We start from the raw sequence: 17865 nt of genomic DNA, 5'->3' as shown, positions 1-17865 counted from the left end.
ATACAGATTGCAAATGCACTTTCTTAAAAATTTCTTATGCATCATGAGGATCCATGGCTGTTGTTCCACTTTACTCTTGCAATCTGGACTCTCTCAGGTCATAGGAGGAAATAATCTGAGATTATTACTGTGTGATTTCAGGCCTATCCCATCACCCCATCAGCTCAGTACTGAATTTAGAAATTCTACTACAAAGCATAAATCTGCTCAACATCAACCATAAAAAACCGTTGACAACTACACCAATGGTGACAGCACAGGAGGTGAACCAGAGCTGTCAGGGTTGACACTGGTTTTAGCACACTTCATCCACTCCTATATCTGCCATATTATTCCTAGACAAGGTTAAATAAACTTGGGTTTCAAGTCAGTGCAATATCTACCCAATTAAACATGTCCTAACTGACCTCAGAGAATGCTAATAAGGACCTTGGGAAAGAGCAGATTTTTTAATTTTCTTTAATTTCTTTCTCTTCAGTATTTAGAAGCATGCACATTTTCCAATAGGATTTCCTGTTCTGTCAACTTTATAAAATATTTTATTGACATTTAAAAAACTCTGATAGGAAAAAGAAATAAACCCCTGCATTCCAGGACTTCCTTTGAATTTCTGTTAGACCTAGAGACCTCTGGTTTTGAAATATTTCCTGTTCTGCCATAAGCAGAGATCAGGGCTCCTTGGAATTAATCTGTTATTGAAGATAAATATGAAAACAAATAATTTCCTTTTTATGTCCTTTTTGCTATGAAGTTTTATTATCAAATCAGTGGATATTTATAAAAAATGGATGATACCTTGTCATCAAGGGGAATGAATCAATGAGTAATAAACTTAAAAAACAAATTCCAATTGGCTTTGAGGGAAATTTGGAAAGGCCCCATCCAGGCCAGCTCTTCCATTGTTGTGTCCAACAGTACAGGCTTTGGTCCTAGTGCTCCTGAAAATGCTTCTGCTCTTCTATCTTTCTGGAATAATTTTTTCTTGGGTCACAGAAAATATAACATTTAAAGAGTGATATTTAAATTAATTAACCAAGAAAGCCTGTCAAGAAGAGCATAACAATGATCTGTAGTGAAGAGACCTGCTGCTCTTGTTCTTGGCTTAGTGTCTTGAAATAAATCCTTGTGTTCTGGAAGTAATTCTCCAGCTTTTGTTCTAATTATGAGAGAAGACTATGATAGAAAAGCATATGAAAAGCATTACTAAAGCATATTTAAACAGAAGGCAATTTCTTACACATTAATAATGAACCAAGAGTTCACCATCAATAAAATATTCTAACATATAATAATGATTTAAGGATGAGAATTGTGTCCATCATTAGGATTTATACTGACACATGGGTGCATTCATATAACACATACACAAACAAACATGTCTCTCATATAAATGTCCTGGCTCTTCATTTCCCACTCACCATATGGCCAGGGCAATTAGATATTACATGTGGCTTTAAAGAGGCACTGTAAGACATTGTCAGGCATAGAAAATTACCCAATGCACAAAGTCTAGTAATAGCAACTAACAACTTGAACAAATCCAAACCCTATTTAGCTAATGATCCAGAATCAATTATTGAATCCTTTTCACCGTGGGCAAAAAGTTTAAAACTTTTACAGTGAAAAAACTTCTAGGAGGTGGGTAAATAAAAAACTTATGACTGTGCGTGTTCCATTGCAGCTGGGACGTACCCTTCGAAGTCCTTTCATGAAGTTTGTGGCTCATGCAGTTTCCTTCACAATTTTCCTTGGACTGTTAGTAGTGAACGCCTCAGATCGGTTTGAAGGAGTCAAAAATCTCCCCAATGAGACCATCACGGATCATCCAAAACAAATATTCAGAGTCAAAACAACCCAGTTCTCATGGACAGAATTGCTGATCATGAAGTGGGTATTGGGTAAGTAAAACCAAAATTTCTACAAGTCCTCTGTGGAAATTCAACCTTATTAGGAATAGCATGATATACAGTGACAAAAAAAAGAAAAAGAAAAATGGGAAAAAAAAAAAACCCTCTGAAAAAACAAAAAAAGAAAACACCCAGAAAACACAACCCCAGCTAAACAAATGAAAAGGTCAAACCAAGAAAACTCCCACAAAATTGAAACAACCCACTATGAGTCTAGGGCTTTATATCAAGAATTTTGATTAAAAGAGGAGCGAAGAAGACTTAGATCTTGACCACCACTTCTGAAAACATTGAATGATGATTAGTAAATTCTTGTTTACCTGATTTTTCCACTTTCCATCATAAATGCTATAGATGTTGCCTATTTATCTCTGTTGGCTTAATCATTGCATCTTAGAGAAGGTAATATAATAGAAACTTATGGCTTCACTCTGGGACAAAGTGAGCAGAAAGAAGTGTGGTGAGTCTGTCTGATTTATTACCCTGCCATGGGATCCTGCTGTAATTCACTGAACCTCAGTGTCTTTGTCTGCAAAATGAGTATTATGTCATTTGCTTTTCTTGTAGTGGACTTCAAGGTCTAGTGATGAAACCTTCTAGGCAAGTAAGAGCTAAATTTTATAAAATTCATAGTATGGAATTTTTACTGGTGAGAGCACAGTGTGGTGCTCAAATCTTATAATAGAAATTAGGTTATTCAACAATTACAAAGTAAGGATTCATGTGGGTAAACCCTTTGAGTGCAAAATTGTGCCACATGCACAAATCAAATTTCTAAGGAGTTTCAGACAAATTCAGATGTCTCACTTTTCCTACAGGCATAATTTACTCCTGGCAGGTCACTGAGTTTGAACCACTAATCTAAACAAGCTCAGGAGAATTTATTGAGAAATTGAGCTTATCAACTCTGTAGAATCTTTGTCTACCTCTTCTGTAGCTATTTTTGTTCACCACTATGATTTTGATTCTCTTCTTGCAGCAAATAATTCCACTGTTCCATAAGTACTGATGCCATTAAATTCCCCTGAAAAATAGGATATGGCTGCTCTATCTGATGACTTCCTGGCCAATGTTTCTTTGTTCCCTGTCCCCATGATAATCAGAATCCCACACAGGATATTAGGCTAGAAAATACTGAATAGATGCCAGACTGGATAGAGTAAGACTGTAAGATATATTTTTAAAATTATATTAAAGCAGTTGGACAAGATGATTAGATTTTAAACTAGGTATTCTTTTCATATAGGCAGTAGGTATCTGTCTCTTGTTGAGTTCCTGAGAGATGAAGAAGAAAACATTTCTTTTAAAGAGAAGGTTTTCACTTTTCTGGGAGAAGAAAGGTGATTCATTGTACAGACTCCTGAATATAATGAGATTTTCTAATGACTACCTACATCTGCACTGACAATCTTCTCTGGCCATTTTACCTGCCCGCCTCCATAAAGTTTCAGCAATATGTTTCAGCAGTAATGTTTCAGCAAAACTGAGGTGCAAGTTTGGTGCACATGGCCTGCAGACACCTGCACTTGAGCCCCATGTGTGACCCTGAATTTCAAGGATTGTAAAAGCACTAAGGGTAGTAATTTTGGTGCTAAAATCTTACAGAGATTATAAATACCTGTGTGCAAGTAGAAATATAATTAAAGTGGCCAACATAGACCTACCTAGTGGACTTCTCTGATGGAGTGACTGTGTAAGTACACAAGGACAAGCTGCAGATGTCATTTAACTGGACTTCTGTAAAGCCTTTGTCATGGATCCCCACAGCATCCTTATCTCTAAATCAGGATAGATGGATTTGATGGGTGGACTGATAGATGCATAAGAAAGCTGTTGGAGAGTTGTGTGGTCAGTGGCTCAGAGTACACTGATGGACATTAGTGACAAGTGGTGTCCCTCAGGGGTCTATATGGGGACAAGTGTTCAATTCCAGCATTAATGACATAGACAGAGGGCTCGAGTGCACCATACTGAGCTGGCAGATGGTAAATGCTGAGGCCGACACACCTGAAGGATGGGATGAATTGTCCAGACAAGTTTGAGGAATCATGGGGATCTCATGAGGTTAAACAAGACCAACATTCCCTTTGTACACGGTGCACGGCAATTTTGGCTCATGCACCCAGGGCTCATGACCTTCCTTGGCTGCCTCTTCCCATGGCCAGTCCCCCATCTCTTGCCTTCAAATGAGGAAGGTTGGCATTTTCCTTGTGAACAGTATGGGCTGAAGTGTGCACTGAAGGCAGGAGGGTTTATTTCTAAACCCCACTGCCAAAGCAGCCAGGGTAGAAGTTGAACTCTGGGTAGATGCAATTTGAGCACTATTAATCTCTTAATCCAGCAGCCTTTGGTGGACCCAGGAAGGCTCAAAGGCAGCTCTGCAACATCAGCTGCTCCTGATTTATGTCCCAGGCCACAGGATATAAAAATCTGACAAACTGGTTTTGTGCACAGGTGGTGAACAGCAGTTCTTGCACACTCCCATTTTTCTTCCAGATGGGCTGTGCCTATATCTTGACTTTCCTTCCCCTGCTGAAACCAGAATTGCCCATCAAGGTGACATTTCTGATTATCCCTGCTGTGGGAAGGAGAGACATGCAGAAGCTGGAGCCTAGGAGCTGCTCATATCCCACATCTCTGAGCATCAAACTCAGGGAAATACCCCCTGCCAGAGCCACTGGGGGCCTCAGGAACACCACACTGCAATGTAATCACATCCCAGCAGAGCTGCTTTGTCTAAATACTTCTTATTTCTTACACCTCATCTTATGTCTCATCCCCTGAATTTTAGCTGATTTTTCTCTTCTCAATACTTTTACTAAGGAAGCTTTGAATTACTTTCTCACAATGTGTATAAAATTACCCAGCAGTACTGTAGCTTTTCTACTTGTCCTGAATAGACATTTTTAAAAAATTATTGCCACAAAGTTGGAGAAAAGAATGGTGGAAATTATAGGCCAATGGCATGTTACTTTCACAGATAGATTCTTATTTTAGTCAGACTCCTCAATTTTGGACACTTCTCACTTCATTAATCTGTGATTTAGGTATATTAAGACAGCAAGATTAGAAATAAATTTGGATGGGAATGATTTCTGGTCATCAGTGAACAAGTGCTTTGTTGGGCAATGCTACCACACGTGATATTTCCTTAAGTGCTTTAGTACCTTTATAAAGCACACGTGTGTAATGCACAGGGCTAATTGCTCCCATCCATCATTTCTGGAATGCTTTTTTTCCCAAAGTAGAAATGTTTCTTTAATATTTCATCCTTGCTCCAGGAAAATTCCTGACAAACCAATTCTTTTGCCTTCTCCCTTAGGCTATTTATTATTAAATCTCACTCAGGGTGAGTGACAGTGTGGGATGAAGTTCCTGCTTTCACACAGCCAAGCACCGTGGAGGAGGAGAACGGGAGGCTCCTCTCCCGCCCTCTGCTCAGCATTCTGCAGATCCTCTCTCCAGGACAGACCTACACTGGGCATAACCTAAATCAGGGTACATCTCCAGGCAGATTCCAGGGCTGTGCAGGTCACAGGCTCACTGTGACCTTGGCTGATGGTGCTATGGATAGCTCAGTTTTCCCTTTTCTCTTTAAATCCTTCCCCATGCACAAGCGCTGAGAGCAGCAGTTCTCCACTCCTCCATCCTCGGGCTAAATTCCCCCTGACCTGTTTCCCTCTCTGTAACCCGACTTCCATCACCTCTGGGGATACCCTGTGCTTCAGGAGGCTCAGAAGTAGCCAAGCAAAAGCATTTACATGCCACACCACGAGAGCTTCCAGCAGAGAGGATGAAAGGAGTTCACAGAAAGGAGAAAATTGCAGGAGGTCACATGGAAATTGGCAGGCTCTGCTCCTTCTTGATTAAACGTGAATTTTGCTGCTGCTATGGAAACAGGACTGGTTAGAGTGCAGGAAATATTTATCAGTGGGTTAAATATTCCAGCACTTCAGCTATTCAGGAGCAAGATTTCGGCCCTGGAGCCCTGCTGGGATTGAAAGTTGGGCAAATTGGAGAATCTGACCTAAGATCTTTGACTGAATTCACTTGTCCACTCCAGCTCTTCCTAGTAGGACATGGATGTCAAATATTCAAATTCACTAGGTTTGGCATTTAGGTTTATATATAAGTCTGTTGTAAGAAATCATAAATTTGGGCTAAACTCAGTGTTTTCGTAGTGGTAGTTCAGACTATAATATATGAAAATTCATTATTTAATACAGAAAGCTTTATGAAATTGGAAGGACAGAACTTCTGTCTTACCCTTTTATAATCATACTAAACTTACTCTTGAACAGTTCTGTTTGCATTCTCAAAATGGACACACCCACTATCTTGGGGAAGGAGGAAAAGAGCAGCAGAGCAAGCAGAGCCATCTTCAGTGCCACGGTGTAGGAAGGTCATTTTGGGGACAAGAGAGGATATTACAGTTTTCTGACTATATCAGCAGTAGAATTTTCTAGTGTCATCAGAATTTCTGAACAGGGCTTTTTCTGTCATCATCAAAAATCAGCCTTTCCATTGATTTATATTTTGAGATTTCTGCTTCATAAGCACAAAAAGACATACAAATTAAAAGGCTGTATTAATTTTTAATAAAAGATTACACGATCCATTCTCAATAAATTTGTTTAATTAAAGGGTCTTTTCCTTCAGTCTTAGAAGCCACTGCAAGCAGGAAACAAACAGATCTGTCTTAGAAGCCACTGCAAGCAGGAAACAAACAGATCTGTCTGAATACAGAAACACCTTCTGTGTTTGCCAGTTAAAGGTGCTCTGGTCCCTCCACAGGTATGATATGGTCAGAGTGCAAGGAGATCTGGGAAGAGGGCCCACGTGAATATGTGGTGCATCTCTGGAACCTGCTGGACTTTGGGATGCTGTCCATCTTCGTGGCATCATTCACTGCCAGGTTCATGGCTTTTCTTAAAGCATCTGAGGCACAGCAGTACGTAGATCAGTACGTTCAAGATGATGACCTCAATAATGTCACCCTTCCCCCTGAAGTTGCTTACTTCACCTATGGTAAGATGCTTTTTGCTGTCTAATACTTCCCGTTCTTTTAGGTTAATGTGTGGGAGTACTGAAAGCAACTTTCTTTTTGTAATATTTATATAGTTTTCTTCTAAATAAACCAAATTATTTTCCCTACATCTACCCATTTCAGCCATCTTCCTAACCAGTCAGAAAGGACCCGAACCTCATTCAGCCTCTGCTCTTGTGCTATGGCTACATTCAGGCCAATCACATCCTGAAAATGTAGCTTGAGCAACAGATAATCAGGAGCTCTGAGTGAGCAGAATAGAATTTAAATTACAGATGAATTAATCTGCTTGGCTTTCCAAATGAGAGAGGAGGGAAATGTGTGAACAAACACAGAATCTGAGGCTGCTGTATCTCTGCATTTCTGTTACATCCAACACCTCTACAAAAATAAATAAGAATAGCAATAAAAATAGCTGCTGCTCATCAAAACCTACATTTTTGTAGAGCCTGTATCAGCTATAAGTGCTGACATTGGGAAATGCAAGCCACAGCAGTGCCTTGAAAATGTTCTTTTGGATGGCTGAAATGGTTTTCCTGTGCTGTACAGAAATGAACAGAGCTTCACATGAGTGTGGGGGCTGGAGACACTGCACACCTCTGCATGCTCTGGATGCAGCCTGGGCAGAACCCACGGGGATTTTGGCTCCAGGGGGCTGCAGGAGCTCCAGGGCTGGGCACTAAGGAACCCCAGTGGCCCCAGCAGCTCTCGCAGCATCTCACATCCCTCTCTGCCCACACCAGCCAAGAGCCACAGAGACTAGGCTGTGGCTTTTCCCTCTGTGCCTGGCTGCTCACCCTTTTAAAGTGAGTTCATGGTACAAAGGTGCAAAGGGTCCGGAACAGAATATCCCAATGAGATCCTGGGAATTCCTCCATCTGCTGCTTTTCCTTTGGTTCAGATTATTGCAAATAATGCCTAAGTTTCCTGCTGTGGCCCTGAAGATGTCACATGTTTTAACTGTGAGCCACAATCTTTCCATCAAGAACCTGAGTTGATGCAAGGACACTTATAAGCCATATTAATATAAATGTTTACATTTCAGCAGATTAGGTAAATTATGCATATTTGGGGCTTTCTAATGTAAAAATATTAGAGTAATTAGACTTCAGAAAATGGTTTTAATTTAGAGGTAACATGAAAATGGTACACAGTGTTTATACTTGCTTTATCTGCAAAAATCCTAACTTTCTTATCTAATGGTGGGGATATAGCTCTTGATCTCCCTAATGCTTCCTTTCCAAATACTGACACAGTGCCCTGTATCCAAATCCACTACTGTACTCCACATGTTGTGGTCTGGTTCTCAGACTCAAAAGCTTCAAAGAGAGAAGGCACAGCACAGTTGATATTCAACTAGGAAACAGAAAATATCAACTTTGTTTAAAGCCATGCTGTTTGTTATTTTCACTGTGTGGCTTCAGTAAATCCCTGTGACTTGATCACTTCCTGTCTTTACCATGTGAAAAATACAACTAATTCACTGTAGTTGTACTGCATATTGTGGTCCAGTGAACAATTGCCCCAAAGTTGTTTATTTCTCTTTAACTCCCACCCAAATGCAAGACTGAGTCTGGCAAAGGGGCATTTATCATAGCAGCTTCCATCTAACCCTTTTTGTGACTAACACCTAGTGTACATGTATTGTTTTAGCCAGGAACAAGTGGCTCCCCTCGGATCCCCAGATCATTTCAGAAGGCCTGTATGCCATAGCTGTGGTACTCAGCTTCTCCCGCATTGCTTACATTCTTCCAGCCAACGAAAGCTTCGGCCCCCTGCAGATCTCTCTGGGGAGGACCGTGAAGGACATCTTCAAGTTCATGGTCATCTTCATCATGGTGTTCCTAGCCTTCATGATTGGGATGTTCAACCTTTACTCTTACTACCTTGGTGCAAAGTACAACCCCGCGTTTACAACGTGAGTACCCGCGGGAGGGAGGATGCTCCCAGCCCCTCCAGCCTGCTGCTGACACAAGCTCTGCTCAGCCGCCTCCTGCTGCAGCTCTGTAGGGAAATCACACCCAGGCTTTGACAGGGAAACTTGTTCCACAGCCTGCAGCCCTGCCAGCCAGCTCCGGGCCTGAGTGTAGGGAAAGGAGCAGTTCAGAACCAGTTATTTCTGAAAATCAAAACAGCAGATCAGGGAAATGTTCTGTGAGATGTTCAGTTCGATGTTTCAAGAGAAGCAGTGGAGAAGTTAAACCTAAGAATCCTGTTCTTAAACCTGTAAGATGAAATGTATGTAAAATGAGGAAGCCTTTTGCATCTCTGAGACCAGTGTTGTGCGTTCAATTCCCATAGGGGCCATTCATTTAAGAGTTGGACTCAATGGTCCTTGTGGGTCCCTTCCCACTCTGCAATTTTGTGGTCTGTTTTAGGACATCATCTCATGCAGCTGTGATTATTGGGTGCCCTTCTGCAGAGCCAGCTGCTGCCCATGGTGCTCAAAACAGAGTAAAGCCACCCAGGGTGCCTGGGATGTGGGGTTCAAGACCTGACTGGGAACTTTTCAGCGATGCGAAGGTTGCACAGAGCATCCCACCAGGCTCCTCCCCACAGCTCTGCCTGGACCATGCTCACTCCCAGCCCTGCAAAGCTGTCTGTGTTGGAGGTCCCTTCCCTCACCTTCCCAGGGATGTTGGGAAGAGAAAGAAGTTGGCAAATGCCAATGGAGTGAGGTTCAGGGTGAGGCTGCTTTTGATCTTACAGCCCTTTGGTGGCAGGACAAAATGCAGTCTCGATTCTCCAGGACCCCAGGGGACAGCTGAGGTCCTGAGGGAGTTTTCAGAGCAGGGGACAGTCCTGCTGAGTATGAGGGATGTGTCCCATGCATGCAGGGGAAAGCCTCCTCCCTTGCACTGCAATGTGGCACCAGCACAGCACTGGGACAGTCTGTTTTATGTCTCACAAACCCACCTTGACTTGCCTTAGGGACACAGAAGGGGCTTTCCTTCCCACACACCTGTCTGTGGGGAGATTGGCATGATGTGTTCCCCTTGCTGTGAGCTGACTTCCAGGAAAGCACTCCAAAACCACGGTGCCTGAGCCCACAGTGGTTACTGTGTGCACAGCAGACATCTGATGCTGCATGTGATGTGTCAGCTCTGGAACGTGTTACACAGTGAGCCTGGGGCTAAGCTCATCACTCCTCTCAGAGAAATGACCTTTTCAGCATTGTTTCTGTCCTGCAAGTGGCTGTTGCCTTCCAGTTTCACCACACCACCCTGTTGTGCCACACGTAACCTGTAGCAGAATGCTTACTTTCCCTTGTTGAGCCAAATTTGCTTTCTAGACCTCTCCTGGGGCCTCAGGGTGCATTTTAATGGAAGATTTGTAGACCAGAAGCATTTACATCTATCTGTGCTCAGTAGTTAGCGAGAAGAGAACTGAGTGTGTGGGATGTGACTTGCTACAGGTTTGAAAAGAAGAAGATGCCCTTGAAGCACAAGACTTAATGAGAATCAAGTCAGTACCATCCCTGACTGCCTGGTGGCACAGCAGCCCTCACTTGTGGCATTCCCCAGGCACATCCCTGGAGAACAGCACTGACAAATCCCAGTCACTGGTGCAATTCAGCGCAGTAGCTCTCTTATTAGCACTCATTATCTAAGTACATCTTCCAGTAGTCACTTTTTATTGAAATAATGATCAAACATTCACTAAGATGCTGACTGCTCACTGGAGTAAAGATTGCTTTAAAAGCCCAAGGGTATTTGGACTGGGGAGAGATCCTCCTTAACTTCAGCCTGCTGACTACTTCTCCTGGGGGAACTTCACGTTCTTATAAAGCAAATTTTCAATGAGAATAAATTTTCCTTTCAAGAATTTGGAAGAGACTTTAAAAATACTTACTTTCTTCTGATTATTTAAACACACAGGAGTGGCAAATGATGATCAGTGAAAATGAGCCTTTTCATCATGTGAAACGAGGAGAATAGATTTACATTCTTTCTGAAAATCCTTCTTAGACATTCCGTGCAACAAACGAGAAGCCCTGTGGTAGACAGTCTCAAACAATTTTAATAAGCTAATTACAAGGTTGTTTTGGCTGATAGGCAGACACCAGTTGTAGCAATGCTTCCTGCTCTATTTTTGGTGGCTGCTTTTTGGCCTTGCTGAAGGTGGAGATCTCCTGCTGCCATCAATTTACTCATGGAAAGGGGGAAGATTTCAGTATTAGAGCTTGGGTATTACAGCTGTTCATTCACTGAAAAATCACTGGGGCAAAAAGGGGAAATGCTTACTGTGGTGTCCTCATAACCCTTCAGTGACTGCTGCAACAGCACAGAAGGCATTTTTTGGGAGTATGTTTGTGGATTCTAATGAGGATGGGTGAGTTTTACATTGAGTTTTACAGTCAGAAATGTGACTATTTAACTGTGGGTCCCAGTTCTCAGAGTCACCTGGACAGCTGTGACAGGAAAAGGCCCATTGAATTTGTGCCCTTAATTAACTGTGGGCAGTTCCAAAGAGTATTGACAGGTCCCTGCATTGCCTCAGTGGGGAACCTTAAGCAAACAGCTGCTCACTAAAATATTTCAAATTACAATTTTAAGAAAGGCACACCTTCCCAGGGCAGTATGTAAACAGGAAAAAAATGTATACTGAGAGAATTGCTTGCTTAGTTCTAAAGATAATAGCTTGTGAATATTTGGTTTAACTTTTGCCCTCCATTTCTACTGTACTTTGAATTTGTGTACTCAATTTCTTCTCTTTTGTCATCTACAGAGCAAGTACATAGCACTCCAGTGGCCTCTGATTTATTATACAAAGTTTCATTTCTTTCATTTTTTATGTTCTGGAAGCAGAGGAAATAAGGATGCAGTTGTCTTTACTCGACACAGTTAATATAGAGATAATTTAACTTACCATACTTCCAAAATTTTTTGGAAGTTCTTCAGTGCTGAAGAGCAGATCATTTCCACAGCAGTTGCCACCATGCCAGCTATGTTTATCTGTTTATCAGATGCTGTGTACAGCACACAGCTCTTGAAACAGCCTGTAATTAAGAACATGCTATGCAAACAGAATCGAAATGGAGGCAAGTCTGATTGTGTTCATCTTGCTTTCTGCATCAGAAATCAGGCTGAAGACTACAAGGCAAGGTTTTCTGTCTCACCCTCCCCAAAGGGGAATGTGACTCACTGTTCAGTGCCAAAGCTACTTCGAGGCTTGAAGGCTTTTTTCTACTTGTTTTGTTTTGTCAAAATGTGATAGTTTTGTAGATTACATTGCTTTTTTGGCAGAGTTAGTTCTCAAAATCATTTAAGAAATAAATCTGAAAGGATGCCTTAAGGTTTCTTAAAGAGGAGGGCACAAGACTGAAAGCAAGTGAGAGCCTTGCCATGATCCTTTTTGATGAACAGCAGCACACTGCTGTATAGTGAGGAAAATCTGCAAATAGATAATTGGCTCTGGTCTGTTAGGAAGCATCACCTTCCTCAGTGCAAAATCTTTAAATTTTACTGAAATAAGTGTAATGAAACAAACAATCTCTGTGGTCTCCCCAGTGCAGTCAGTTCTACCACAGTAAAGAGGGTGATTGCTGCATAGCCACCTCCACAAGAAGCATCTGCCAATCTGTCACTGCCAGACCCTCCTGCTGCCAGGAGATGTCAGTCTGGGCAGGACACCTGATTTCCTAAATCCTTCATTTGTTTGCCTTTGAGAAGGATAAAACACCTGCTGACCTTGCAGGAAGGGGGTAAATTGCTCAGCTGGCAACAAGGAGACACATTGGCATCTTGAAATCTTTGAGAATTTGGCTCCCAACATCCTCCTCTCATGTTTTAGTGAGATGTTCTTGGAAAAAAAAAAAAAGGCACAAAAAAACCCAACTGATGTTCTCTGCAACCTGTGTCAAATCTCGTGCAACCTGGCAATAATCTAAAAGGGAGAAGGAAAGAGTCATCCAGCCATTCTGAAGGGTAGGGATGGACTAGAACAAGGTCTTCTTAAATAATTTCCTCTGACACAGAGATGCCTGCATCTGCCTGGGGGCTCTGATAAACATCATTTTGGTGCTACAGGTGAGGTCAGCCTTTCCAGCAGCCTCTCAGTCCCACCACAAGCACTGGCCCCTTACCTGACACTGGAAATAAGGTTTATGGACATTACAGAGGAGCCTGGCACCCCTGCCCTTACCTCTGGTGGTCAAGGCTGCTTGCAACTCTCAATTTACTTTTCAAAGAGAATCTGGCACTGCTCGAGTATAGAGGTCAATGTTTAAGCTGCAGAAAAGGAGCAGAGCTGACACATTGTATTAAAATCTGCCAGTGGGATGGAAAACTGAGGGAACCTTTCTAAATTAAAAAGGAAAGTTAATAGCAGAGCGCAGCTGGGCTCAAGGCTGGGGGTTATGATTTTTATTAGTTTGGGAAATCACCTCAGTGATGGGTTTCAATGCCAAATTTCATTGGTGTATATGTGTTCCTTAGCTGGGAAGTGCAATATCTGTGGGAGAAGCAGTGGCCAGATTGCCACTGTGCATTGGAGTTCTGACACGTTAATGCCAGGTCAGCTCAGCTGCAGATGAGGGCAGGAGAAAAGAGCCTGTAAATGTGTTACAGGAGAGGAAAATAAGGTGGAAAAGTGATGGCACCTGAGTGTAGCACAGTCAGAGATCCCCCAGGGGCATCTCTACAGCCATGCAGAGTCACAGGGACCAGGGAGTGGGGTACCAGTGACTCTGGTCATCCAGGAAATTGTGCAACATTTATTTGAAACATCACTGGATGTTACTCCCCACAAAACAATATACAGAGTAAATATTATACTCTTAACAGCAGTTTTACTACTAGTAGTAAATGAGATATGGAATACTACAAATTTTGATGGGAATTAAAAACCAGTTTGCTGCAGCAGAAAGGAGCTGTCCAGGAATCTGCACCAGCTTTTCAAAGGGTTGAAATTAATTTCTCTTGCTTTTATGAATGTTGTAATTGATGCTGGGATTGATGTAAGGTTTATTTTTCCCATTGAATATGCCATGGTTTGTATCTATAAGTTGTTTTAATAAGCAGATTTAGCAGGATTAGTCTGCCACCCTAGTAAGAAACATTTCATCAAAATAATTTTTATATGGCATTGTTTCATTTGAAGGTGTTACCTCCTGGCAGGCAGGAGGAGAAAGGAGGCAATTAACTGTTAACAGGCTAAGGATTACTCAGCAAAGGCAAAATGCCTTCTAAGTTAAATATTAGGCAAAATGCTTTCAAAATGTGCCAGCATCCCTCCTCCTCCTCCTTCTGTCTTTTTCAGCTGGGGCTGCTCCCCTCCCCTGTTACAGCCCCAGATCCTTGGATCAGGCCCTCCTTTTGACCTGTTAGTCTGGCCACATTCTTTCCAGCCCCATTTCTCTTTGTCATTGGCTTATTTCCCTTTGTCCTATCTTTCAACCTTTTAATTTTCCTCTTGCTCCTTTCTACCTTCAAGCAAGGATAATAATGAAATCAAAATGTCTCTCTGCAACATCTTCTACCACTCCTTAAATCCATTTTTTTTTCCCTTTAAAAAAAATGTGTCTGACATGTTTGGAGTCCCAAAGCAGGATGGGAAGAAAATCAGACTATGGTCTGACTATATATGTGTTCTTTATATTAATTCCACAATGCAGAACTTTTCATTCCCTTCTCCTGGGTAAAAGATAAGCTTCTCTTCTGCCCTGGAAACTGCATAGAAGGAGGTCAGACTTGCTTCTATCTTCTTGGGATGAAAAAAGATGAGTGAGTGAGCAGAAGCAAAAGCCCTACATAAAAAGTTTCAAAATGCAAGTTGTCCATGGATTTGTCATCCCTATTAGAGACACAAAATCCAAGTGTAATGCACCTGATAAGAACAGATGGAGGAAATCAGGGCACACTGTAACTTTGTAGTATTAATAAGAAATCATATTTCTTTATCAAATCAGGAAATATGACTTGGCACATCCCTGGGTCATGGATAATGGGTTGCAAGAACTGTGCCAAGACATATTTATATTTGTGGATTACTGCTTTTATTATTAGCATGTGGCCTGGCTAACCTGATGTCAACTCTATAAAGAGATTTTTTGTTTTATTTTTAGGGTAGAAGAAAGTTTTAAAACCTTATTCTGGTCAATATTTGGCTTATCTGAAGTGATCTCTGTGGTGCTGAAGTACGACCATAAATTCATTGAGAATATTGGATATGTACTCTATGGAGTATATAACGTCACTATGGTGGTTGTGCTGCTTAATATGCTAATAGCCATGATTAACAACTCCTATCAGGAAATTGAGGTAAGATTAATCAGATTATATACTCAATGTACTTAATTATTACTGATAATGAAAATGCTAAAATCCCAAGGAGGCTGTAGCTTACTCTACGTCCAAGGTTAGAATCCTGAAATCACACATGGTATAACAGTTAAGGCTGAGTCTACCCCCAGATTATGATTGAAATAATAATCAACAATGAATAATTTCTATATTATTTCAGCTTCTTTGCTTTTAATGACCCTCTGTGAGTAAACCAAATTTCCTTTACATGTATTTAATGCGAGTATCTTGTGATATTTTTTATTCCCTTTGTTGGTTATGATAATCTATCCATGTGTATTGCCTTAGCTGCACATGACAGAGTATGCTTATGACAGAGTAATATTTTTTCTGACTTTTTGGCCTGTTTTCTACTTCTTAAACACTCCAGCCCATGTAGATCTGAAGCTCATGTGTATTCATGAAAATGTTTAAAAATTCCATATTTTTCAATTACCAAGCATAAACTTGATACAATATTTTTGAAGATGGTCTGCAAAACATAGCTTTGTGGACATTTAGAAAATCCATCTTTTAAAGTATATAAACAGAGCCCTCAAGGAATATTAATAGGTTTCTGCAGAAAGGCATTTGCAGGGTTTACCCAGCCCTGCTCAGTAGTGTGGCTATTAGCAGAGTAGATTTGCTAAATGCTTTGAACATAAACAACACCCTACTAATCTAAATAAAGGCAGGGAAAAAATACATTATTTGGATAATGTTAATGTTGAGTCACCTTTTACTTCTGATTTGTTAAATGTCAAACTTCTGCAGTTGGGTTTGTAGTAATTACTTGTCCTAATCTCCCCTCAAAACCTGACATTGAAAAAGGCCAGGGCTGAAAATATTTTCTCACTGTAATGTCTGATTCATCCATGAACTGTAGTACAAATATAACTCTATCCTGTGCATGCTGTAACTGAGTCTAAATGTCAGAGAGACCTTACATATGCTCTCTGCCCTAGAGACTTTCAGGATTGCAGAAAGCAGAGTCATTTCTCCAAAGGTTTCTAATCACATAGGATCAAGCAATTCCCTGAATCCTACTCACTTGAAACAAGCTTTACTTCAGAAGGGGTCTCAGCCTCTTTCTACATGTTCTAGTTTATTGTAGTAGACAGAGATGCTCTTGAAGAAAAAAAAAAAAATCACTAAAAATATCTGAATAGGTAGCTTATATTAACTTTCCAGTTTAAACTTTGTGATGGCCATTTTCTTGGCAAAATGGTTTGTCATTCTTCTTGATTGCATGGAAATTTTCAAAATTTTGGTAAAGATTACTTGTAAGTATCAGCAAGCGAAATAAGTGTGAGTGTTTGGCCCAGATCCTCCTAATTGAGGAAAAACTAGTTCTTCTCATAGTAATTCATTGCAGTACTCAATAGTGTGAGATTTAAAGAACTCTCTGTGAATCTCTGTGAAAATTAGAGTTGTAGAATCTGAGTCATATAGGTTGGAAAAAACCTATAATGATTCATCCAGCACTGCCAAGGCCACCGCCAAACCATGTCCCCACGTGCCACATCTACGCATCTTTCAATATCGCCGGGTGGTGACTGACTGCAGAGAAAGTCTTCATTGCCAAAGTGTTTGTGTGACCAGAGCAATGTCAATAATGTGCTGGGATGGACATTACTTAGGAATTAAATTCCATTATGGTAGTGGGTAGATGGTTTACTATTACCTGGAGAGATAAGACCATATTTTCCTGCCTACCATTTAACATCTCTCTTAGCTGCTTCTTGTTTTCTTCTGTTTATGCCTCAAGTATTGGCACTTCCTGACAAATTTGGATTAATGGAAATAAATCCTTTTGCTAGCCATAAAACAGAACTGCTCCCATCAATAGTACTTTTAACTGCTTAACAGAAAGGCATTAGAATTGTTCACCAGTGGTTTGTTCTGTAATTCAACTAAAGGATTCTGTGAGGTGCAACCCCAAACCACGAGAACAGCAAATGGCAGAAGGGAATGCTGCTGCTCTGGTGAAGACACATTGCTGTAGCAGAACTAATCTCCATGGTTTCAGTTCTTGAGCAGGTTCCAGAGGCACAGGGTAATCAGAGGTTATGAATTCCAGCAGAACACAGATGTACACCAGTACAGGGAGCTGGCAGATCCACACCTCTGCTGCTGCTTCTGCCCTCCATGTAAAGCACAATGAACACAGCAGCACAGCAGCTGTATCTCACCCTTTCTTCTGCCTGATAAATGCTCCTGATACATGGCCCTGATCATCCTCCTGTATAAATGCCAAGTGAACAATTTCCTCCATAAAACATTTGCTAACCTTGCCCTTGTTACTTGGAAGTGATCCTGGCCCACTTTGACAATTCATAAAGGAGATTCAGACACTGAATGATGGAGTTATTCTCCACCTTCATCAGTGGCAGGAGGTGAATAGTAGGAGAATTAAGGTGTCACACAAGAGGAAATCAGCTGATGATAGAAGAAAGCAGTGTCTGAGCCTCCCTAAGGGGATTCCAAGCCAATGCAGCGGTAGCAGATGGCACAGAGCATTGCAGCTCATCACAGACAGGCTTTGCTGTTGTTGTGCTCATAAAAGTTTCTTCTGCTTTCCATGTCTCTATGTTCTGATAGATTTATCAGCATAGCAAAAAACCCAGAT

General features: G+C 41.2%; 1 protein-coding gene across 3 annotated transcripts in view; it reads left to right on the top strand.

Annotated features, from left to right (window-relative positions):
* TRPC7 (transient receptor potential cation channel subfamily C member 7) overlaps nucleotides 1–17865 on the top strand; it is a 69440-nt gene that overhangs the window by 43296 nt on the left and 8279 nt on the right. For 2 of the 3 annotated variants that reach the window (XM_077786685.2, XM_021549466.3), the window contains exons 4-7: nucleotides 1682–1898; nucleotides 6702–6935; nucleotides 8608–8872; nucleotides 15020–15215. In XM_077786685.2, coding sequence (XP_077642811.1) covers nucleotides 1682–1898; nucleotides 6702–6935; nucleotides 8608–8872; nucleotides 15020–15215 — 912 coding nt within the window. The remainder of the gene's footprint in view (nucleotides 1–1681; nucleotides 1899–6701; nucleotides 6936–8607; nucleotides 8873–15019; nucleotides 15216–17865) is intronic. The other variant, XM_085591292.1, reaches the window with a different exon arrangement.

This window comes from Lonchura striata, chromosome 13 (assembly GCF_050655825.1).
Source record: "Lonchura striata isolate lonStrDom1 chromosome 13, ASM5065582v1, whole genome shotgun sequence".
NCBI classification, from domain to species: domain Eukaryota; kingdom Metazoa; phylum Chordata; class Aves; order Passeriformes; family Estrildidae; genus Lonchura; species Lonchura striata.
Note: the sequence above shows the minus strand (reverse complement) of the source record. Positions and strands in the feature narration are given on the sequence as shown.